Source organism: Marmota marmota, unplaced genomic scaffold (assembly GCF_001458135.2).
Source record: "Marmota marmota marmota unplaced genomic scaffold, marMar, whole genome shotgun sequence".
Lineage (NCBI taxonomy): Eukaryota > Metazoa > Chordata > Mammalia > Rodentia > Sciuridae > Marmota > Marmota marmota.
Genome location: NW_025999897.1, coordinates 4,595,174 through 4,604,732, shown reverse-complemented (window position 1 = coordinate 4,604,732; position 9,559 = coordinate 4,595,174). Strand labels below are relative to the sequence as shown.

The window sequence follows — 9,559 nt, the reverse complement described above, 5'->3', positions numbered from 1 at the left end:
AATAGCTTCTTCTATAAATTGGGTACAATTATACTTTTTACACAGGGTTCCATAAGAACTCAACAAGATAACATACATAGTTAACGCAGTGCCTGGCATTAGTAAGATTTCTCAACTGCCCAATAGATAATTTCCTATGTGCCTAGCCTAGCAGTTCTGTTTGGGGAACTTTTCTCAAAGCAGTGTAAGGACTCTGCAAAAGGGTGGGGCTTTGGCGTCTAACCCCGTCTACTAAATTCCGTAAGTTTAATAGGCAAAGGGTTACACATGACCGGGGCTTGGGTGGGGTGGGAAGCAGCGCGGCCGCCTGTCTCCTCGCGGCTCTCTGACGCAGACGCCAGACCGCAGCCAGCAGGTCCAGCCACAGCTGCGCTAATTCTTGGCTCCTCGCTCTCGACTGGGTGGCTCTGGCAATGAAAACACTACCACGTGGCCTGCTGCCTCGGCTTCACGCACATTCGACCAATGGAGAGCCAGTCGCCGATCCGGGGGCGGGTCTTTAGAAGAACGGTTCCGCCCACAGTCGCCACGGATTGGTCAAGGGGGCGGAGCTCGCCCGCCGCGGCCTGGGCTCATGGCCAATGGTGGCTGACGGAAGAGCCCCGCCCAGTCAGCTGCTCGGTNAGCTACGGCTTCCCGGGTCGAGCCCCCGATGGAGGCCGAGGCCATGGACGTGCCCCCAGGCGGGGTCGAGGCGGCGCTCAGCTGCTTCTCTTTCAACCAAGACTGCACGTAAGCTGCGGCGCCAGCCCCTGCCGGGGAAGTGGGAAACTGAACGCAGCGAGCGACCTAAGGGTGGTGTCCAGAACGCGACCGGTGGCGAGAGAGGCGCGGGCTTGCCAGCCAGAGGGCCTCGGCAGGACAGCCAGCTGTGGCATCGCAGGGGTCGGGGTCCTGTTGGCCTACTCCCTCGGTGGGGTTTGATCCACTGTGACACCCCCGCCTGCCGAGAGGCTGGAGAGGATGAAGGGAGGAAGTGAGCAAAGGGAGTGGAGCTGAGGAGGCCTCGGGATATGGGGGGTGAGGAGGACAGGGCGGTGGGAAAGCTAGTGACCTAAGTGTGGGGTTCTGAGAAGGAGGGGCAGTATCCAAAACAAAGGAGATGGAAGTAGAGGGGAAAGTCGCAAGTTAACCCGAAACGATGTAGTTAGGGCCCAGGAAGATGGGAGTACAGGAAAAACTTTCCCATTTGTCCTTGAGCATCTCAACGTGGCATCTGGGCAGGGCCTCATACTAAGAGGCAGCCTATCCCTGCGGCCAGGCCAGCCCCAGAGCAGAGCATCTTTCCTGGCCACTTTAGATGTAAGAAACCTTTTCATTTCTCTGATTGTTTTCCCATTGCCCAGCCAGCCACGCAGAATCCCCTCTGGGAGTCCAGGGGCCCTTTCCTGGGCCCTGACTGCTTTCTCTCCCGGAAGCTGGAGCTCCAGCCTGTTGCTTTGGAGTAGATTTTTAATGTTTCACTTTGGTGTTCACTTTTGGACTTTGGTCACAGAACTGGGGATTACTGAACTGCGCTTCAGGCATATGCAGGGTTGTCTTAGAAGCAAAGGCCTGTTTCTTTCCTTCTTTTCCCGGCAGCAGTCCTGGGGACCATATGGAATAATCTCTTTGGAATGTGCACCCAGAGCATCAGGCAGATCAGGCAGGGATGGCCACTTCCCTGTTTCCCACTTCCTGCTGTACCAGTTTCTGTTGTGTTCCTTGTCTGGAGTCAGGGGACTAGCTGAGCTATGCTAATATTGAACATTCAGTGGTGTAATTAAGGCCATCGAGTACCATAAGCAGCCCTGGTTGCCTTTCCCTTTGTGTTTGTTTAAAAATACCCTGTACTGAACAATATGCCTTTGTTTGAAAAAAAACTGTATGTGTAATCAAGTAGCTTGACAGCTTGATTAGATGAATGGCTTTCAAGCTTTTTTTTTTGACCACAACCCACAATAAAAATCACATATTAGAACATCTCCCAATACCCATATAGTAAAATATTTGCAAATATTATGTGCAATACCCTCTGGTATTTTTCATGTCTTTTTTTTTAAGCTGCTTGCAATCTACTGAACTGTTTTTAAGATCTGCACATGGGTTGAAACCCACATGATAGAACAGATAAAATTCTTAAGTTTTGTAAGAAATATTTTGCAAGAGAGTGTGTCTGTTGAAATGCCTGGGTGATGTTTTTCTTCTCAATTAAACACAGGTTAAGGAAAGCAGTTAGTTTACTTCTAAGTAGTAAATATTCCAAATTCTGCATTGTGATATTATTAGATTTGAAAAAATATATACAGTTATTTGCTGAAGTTATTAAATAATTCTAGAGTCAGTTCCAGCTTTCTATAGCAATTGGATCTGAATGTTATTTTCAAAACTGTAGGGTGCTTTGAAAATTAACTTCCTTAGTTCCTACTGTCAGTCGTCTTTTCTTGGATGAAGACTCTGCTGGGCATCTCTGTCTCACCTATAAATAAAAGTCCTTGTCACACAGTCAATTTGAGCCACGGAAGGTATGACATTGGATTTTAAAATAAGTCAAGCCCCTTACTGAATGTATTCAGAGATGTCAATGTGTCTTTTTCTATAAATATAGGCTGAGTTTGGAGTCCAGTATGTCTAGAAAAGCTGGGTACAGAGAACCAATCCTTACCAGTGTCCTATGTTCCAACTTTGTGCTTGGCACTATGTTATATACCTCGGATATATTTTTAAATTTGATTAGTGATATGTATTTGCCCCAAACTCCATTCCTATGAACAGTGATTAGAATTTTGTTTCTCTGTTCAACTTGGTGCTTAGTGAAAATATTTTGAATTACTATATATGAAAGTCATTGTCATTTACATTAATTCAGAAGTTGTCAAATATCAATTTTTCAATATTGGGGAAAAAAGAATTTTGTTTCTATTAAAAGGTCTTATGGATAAATAAGGTCTAAGTCTGAATTTCTTGATTCCGAGTCTCAGTAGACATTAAAACATAATAGTGATCACTCTGACATTTTCTTATGTATAAAATTATTCTGAGCCAGACACAGTATTACATGCTTGTAGTCCCAGCCACTCCAGAGACTGAAGTGAGAGGATCATTAGAGCTGACAAGTTTGAGACCAGCACGGGCAATATGGCAAGACCTTGTCTCAAAAACCAAAACAAACCAAAATTCTTCAGTTCCAGGATCAGGGCTTACATTTTGAAAATTACTTTAAAAGTCACTAAATCTTGGGCTGGGGGGTAAAGCTTAGTTGGTAGAATGCTTGCCTTGCATGCATAAGGCTCCGGCTTCAATCCCCAGCACCACCAATAAATAAATAAATAAATAAATAAATCTTTTAATTAATTTAATTAATTATTATTTTATAAGACTCTAGTTACAGTATTTTATTTTTCTTTACAATCTTTACAAACCTTAGCTTGCAACTAAATGTGTCTATATGTAGGTGCAAAAACTTAAGTGAAGAAAATTTAGTAATCTTTAGAGAATATATTTTCAAGTTCTAAGATATTCTTCACTTGCTTGCTTTTTCTGGTACTGGAGATAGAATCCAGGCACATTTTAGCCCTGAGCTCCATCTCCCACTTTTAAATTTTTTATTTTGAGACAGGGTATCCCTAAGTTGCAGAAACTGGCTTCAAACTTTCGATCCTTCTACCTGCAGCCTTCTGAGCACTGGAACTACAGGGGAGTGTCACTGCACCTGGCTCCTCACTTTTTTACAGTTCTGTTTGTCTGCGGTTCTGGACACCAGTCTCCACTTCTAACTGTACTACTGCTGTCATGCAAATATTTAGATACCATTTTAGCTACTCAACAGGTCGGTGATAGGGAGGGCTACAGGAAAGAACCAGCTACCTTGTTGATCAAAAGTTGACTGTAATCACCTGTCCCTGTGTCTCAGGAAAGAGCTAATGTTTGGATAGGGGAAAAAAAAATTCCAGGGAAAAATCATGTGACCTCTTTTTTAAGATGGTGAAACCAGAGCCTTGGCACCCAGGCTTGTACGTGTCTTATTTTAATGTTTGTGTCCCTGGGAAGGACGAATCTCACCGTTGCATATATTTGTTTGAAAATGAAGGAGTTGGACTAAACTATTTTAAGGTCCATTTCAATTCTGACATCCCACCTTCTGAGGACGGAAGTGTCCAGGGTCAGGCTGCTTATTCTGAGTTTGTTCTGTGCAAGTGTCTGGTCATCCATGCAATGCTGAGAGCACAGAGGGAGAGAGCTGGGTGGGGATTCCCAGGAGCTGGACAAAGTTAACCTGTTTTGCTCTTGTCATGAGAACAGGAAAATCTGAAATCACACCTTGCTTTCATCCACCAGTTGAAAAGTAGAAAATTAAGAAAACTAGATTTTTCTTTCTTTTCTTTTTTTTAAGCCCACATTGAACTAGATAGGTATTTAGTTTTTATTTTATTTGTTAGTTATAATAATAGCTTTATAGTACCTAGCACAAAGGAGAGTTCTCAACCCTGGCTGCACATGAGTACTTGAACTTAAAAAAATAAAATTCAGTTAAGCTCCCCAATTGAGTTTATAAGTTTATAAAGTACTTTATATACTTTATCAGGGATGTTTTCTTGGCAACTGATAAAAGGAGGCATCTATACAATTTTACCTACCAATGATCTACTCTACTAGGCACATATGTTTCTTTTTAAAATGCAAAAACAAAAATGTCATTAAAAAATAATGTACCTCTTGGTAAAGTGTGTCTCAAACAACAAGAAGACCCCTTAAATGTGTTGCAAGGGGAGCTATTATGAATAGTCTTAAACATTCCATCTCTCCTGTACCTGCCCAGCTGGGCAAATGTCATCTCTGATAAGTTCCAAACTTCAATGACAAAGCCCAGGCAGTTTCTATCTCTACACCATTTATATATATATATTATACATACACATATATATCATATATAATATATATACACATATAGATGCAGAATCTAGTGATATATATACACACACATACATACACACACACACACACACACACACACACACACATATGGCTTTTGATCTTTTTTTCCTTTTACTGTACCTGACTGCCTGCCACAGTGTGTTTTGCCATTTAGAAAGTTACAGAGGATCTGAGCCCCTGAAGATGGATGTTTACCTGCATCTTCTGAGCCTAGGGAGAAAGGGGTATCTATTTTTCAGATGGATCTGTGGTTGGAATACAGTATCTGTTGTAATTCCCACGCTGTCATTATCTTCCCCAGATCCCTAGCAATTGGAACCAAAGCTGGCTACAAGCTGTTTTCTTTGAGTTCTGTGGAGCAACTGGACCAAGTCCATGGAAGCAGTAAGTGTGTGTGAGAGAGCGGTGGGGGGAGGGGAAGAGAGAGAATGATCTCAGGGACACCAAATCCTCTCTCTAGACTTTAATCTTCAGCCTTCTGATTTTCACTCCTTTAATCATCAAACTTAAGGAGTCAGTATTTTGCAGGCCTGCATCCACTTGCTTTAAAAAAAAAAAAAAAGCCCGAGGAAGCTCTTATTAAAATTTTGCACTAGCTTAAGTAACATTTGCTTTCTTGATTAAGAGATCCTTCATTTGAAATCAAATTGCTGACACTTTTCCATATACTTGTATGCACAGTCATCCATTTTTTTAATTGTCAAACCCAAAGGTCACTTGTGACTTCTTTCCCGATGTTTTATTGGCACTGCAGAATGTTGATCCCATTCAATCAGGGTGGAATTTCATTTGCTTCAATAAAGCAACACTATCCTATTTACATGGCCCATATTAGATGCTGAATTATTTCTAGTGAATATTAAAAATAATGCAGCTTATTGATATGACTCTCTGGTCTTCTCTGGGTAATTCTGAATACCATCATGATAGTGAAGAATACACAGCCTTTCAGTTTCCTGGGAAGAAAATGATTTAGTAAATGATATTTTGGGTTCCTAATTTATTTCTAAGAAGTTATTTCTAACAAACCATTTTTGTGAATATTTTGCTCTGTATGCACCTCATATTGTTCCCTATGGGACTTGCCCAAGCGCAAGCAAGGCACACATGTGACCAGGTGGTCTCAGAAAGACACCGAGACCTTACCTGTAGGTGCTCAGAAGGCTTACTGACCTACCTTACTCTTGAGAACAGTAGTACTTTCCTGATCATAATACTCATTTCCAGGTGTTTTTCAATAGGCTAGGGATTCTAGAGAGGGAGGGACAGCACAGCACAATGGGGAGAGGGTACATAATTAACTGTGTTACTGTCCCAGCTCCCAAGAGTGGTATCCCTCTAGCAGGACAAGAAGAACTCTGAATATAGGGACTTCCAGGTAATCACTCCTTCAAAACCTTCACAGGGCAAGGATAGATTGAGATTGTCCCAACCTCCCAAATGTACTTTATGGAGCAAACAGTGGAGCCCTTGGGCCTGGAGAGGTGATACCACTGTGTACACCACACCCGAAGTAGCTCTGGAGATCCTGAGTTTGTGACCCAGTCACTAGTGTCTTCTTTGCTGTAGATATTTAAGGAAAGGACTAGAAGCGCTGCCTTGGGACATGGTTAAAACTCCCTTGGGGGAGGTGGGTCACTGTAAGTATGTGCTGACCGAGGGCACCCAGTCAGCAAGACCTCAAGCCCATTAGTGACCCTGCATACACTGTGCCCAGTGTAGCGAGCCATCCTGAGGCCTTGCCACTGCTTTCCCTCCCAGATGAAATCCCTGACGTGTACATTGTGGAGCGCCTCTTCTCCAGCAGCCTGGTGGTGGTGGTCAGTCACACGAAACCCCGGCAGATGAATGTGTATCACTTCAAGAAGGGCACAGAGATCTGTAATTACAGCTACTCCAGCAACATCTTGTCCATAAAACTGAACCGGCAGGTAAGGAGGCCATAAATTCCTCAGGCTTTTGAGGCTTCTGCTCACTGGAGCCAAAGAAATGTTGAACATCTTCAAAGAGGACTGTCTTTGAAACACACACCACTAGAGAGGGTTTTAACACGCAGCCTGGTGTCATAGTGGGCAGCGTGAAGAGTGCCTACTCCATGTGCTGGTTTTAGTGATGTGTCTTCCCTCGTCTTTACTGGCTCCTGTTCTCTCTCAGCCAGTGTTGGCCACTGGCTGGCTAGGTGCACCTTCCCCTGGGTGCAGGCTGGACACCAGTAAGGATGGGTCAGAACTCTGGCTCGGGTCTGTCTAATGAGCAGCCACAGGGACACCTTAAGCCAGAGGAATGACTCTTCTGGTCTTGGCCCTAGATAGTGGCATTCATTGCAGATGGTAGCCAAGCCTCTGAAGACGAGATGTCTGTGTGAAGCATGGTCCTCCTGGGTTAGCGCTGCAGCCAGTCAATGTGATCCCCCTCCTTGGCCATCTGCATGGGCTTTCCTGGTGGGCCAGTTTTGTTCCCATTTTCCCTTCTCCAACTGACCCTTAAAGATATTTTCTTTTAGTGTTTTCTTTGTTGAAGGTCGGACTATTCTTATCTCAAATATGTACTATATCCCCTTTAAAATATCAATTCTTGTTAATTGGGATATTAATAAATTTTCCTTGGAATTACTGACTTTATATCCTATGAGGGGCCCATGGTATTTTAATTCACTGCTGAAAGACTTGGAAGAAAAGGGTTCCTAAGTATCTGTTTCCTGAATGACTATTAAATAAATAAATAAAGAGACCCTTTGTGTAAGTTTTCAGAGCTATGTGTTCAATGAAGTACCCAGGAAAAGGGAGATGGCGGCATTCATTGAGGACAATGTTTTTTCATTCTTTGCATCTAAACTATTAAGTGCTGATTAATTTTTTTTTTTTTAACAATGAGACAAATGAGGTGCTTTCCTGAGTTTCTGAGAAGGAAGAGATTGTGGCTTTGAGTCAACCAGCTATTGTGACTGATTATCTTTCCACTGAAGTCCATAGGAAGCAGGGTGGTAAAGATGGCCTGAGAAATGGAAGATGGGGGCTTTTCAGGGAAGAGTAGCAGATGTGAAGAAGAAAAGAAGTGCAGGCTTCAACAAGGGAGGGAAAGGAAATTTGCAAGTTTTCTACTTGAAGGCTTTGAAGCAGAATTCTTGGCTCCAGTGCTTTCTCTTAGATCTGTTAGTAGCATGTTAAGTTTTATTGCAAAATTTTTTACTTTTGCACAGAGTAGTGGCCAGTATTTAAAAGTAGTGGCTTTTTCTTTTTTCTTTTTTTGCACCTAACTATCTTTTTGAGACTGCTTAGTCAAATGTTCTATAAAGATCAGAACCTTCAAATAGTATGTCTTGTATTTACTTGTATGATTTCTCTCTTCCTCCCTGGTATTTTCATTAGCAAACGGGACAAGGAAGGATTGTTCAAGTATCTGTCAACCTTTAGGCACCAGCCTCTGCTCAGTAAAGTACTTGTCAACTTCAGGCTCTTATCCCTCATCATCTGGGGAACAGGAAAGCGCCCAGCACGAGGCTCAAGGACAGCCAGACCTACCGGTCATCCTTCCTTGAGCATTTCTTCTCCTAAGGAAATTAGCTGAAGCAGATCTGGAAAGTGTTTAAGGTTTGCATTTCTTAAAACGTCCAGATTTGGAACTTAACTTTGGCTTGGGCAGTTCAGGGCTGCAGCCTCTTCTTGCCAGGTTGGGCGGGGGGTGGGGGTGGGGGGCACCTGCAGAGATACCACCCAAGCGAAATGAAAAGGGGGAAGTTGGTGTGTCTGTCCTGCAGTAGTCAGCCCACTCCGGCATCTTCAGGCACACAGTCCTACAACACCAGGGGAAATTACAGATGTGCATAGGAGTTATAAGGAAATAAAATCCCCATTTTCCTCTAAATATAAAGAAAGAAAAAAATACTTAGGAATTGTGTTTCATTTTTAGTTGGTATTATTTCCCCTTGTATTTAACTGGAAAATGTATTTACAGAATAAAGACAATAAACAAGATATATTTAGAAACACAAACTTTTACAATTCCTTGACCATCTGCTCCCTGCTATTCAACTACAGATTGATCAGACCGAAGCCTTTGAGGCTAAGTCTCTGGTGCTCAAAGGTAAATTCTGTAAACTTTTCTTAATTTATAAAAAGGAGTTCTTTTTGATGTGGTGGTGCACACCTGTAATCCCAGTCACTCAGGAAGCCGAGACAGGAGGATCAAGAGTTCAAAGCAGCCTCAACAAAAGTGAGACCCTAAGCAACTCTGTGAGACCCTGTCTCTAAATAAAATATAAAATAGGGCTGGGGGTGTGGCTCAGTGGTCAAGTGCCCAAGTTGAATCCCTGATAACAAAATAAATAAATAAATAAATAGGAGTGATTATATATAAAATGTAAAAAAGTAGATGGAAGTTAGAGTAATGGGCCGAGCTGAAACAAGGCCCTGGTTCTGCTGAGACTGGCTGAGTTCTGGTTGAGATGGTTAAGAATACAGTTACCAGGCTGGGTTCAACCTCAGTTGCTCTCGCGCAGCTAAATGCCTCCTCCTCCCGAGCTTCTGTCTGCTTCTCTCCCTTTTTATTCTTGTCTGCAGCCAGCGTGGGGGGTGACCTGAAATTCAGCTGAGTGGGACACAGAGCAGATGGTGCTGTTGGAGCTCGTGGGAGGGGCTGCCAGCAG

At 43.1% G+C, this 9,559-nt stretch overlaps 1 protein-coding gene across 1 annotated transcript in view; it reads left to right on the top strand.

The window, feature by feature from the left end:
* The first annotated feature begins 558 nt into the window (after nucleotides 1-558).
* Nucleotides 559-9,559, top strand: part of Wipi1 (WD repeat domain, phosphoinositide interacting 1) — a 29,229-nt gene continuing 20,228 nt past the window's right edge. The window contains exons 1-3 of the mRNA XM_015504856.2: nucleotides 559-732; nucleotides 5,216-5,298; nucleotides 6,676-6,845. Of these exons, the coding sequence (XP_015360342.1) occupies nucleotides 653-732; nucleotides 5,216-5,298; nucleotides 6,676-6,845 (333 nt within the window). The 5' untranslated portion in view covers nucleotides 559-652. The remainder of the gene's footprint in view (nucleotides 733-5,215; nucleotides 5,299-6,675; nucleotides 6,846-9,559) is intronic.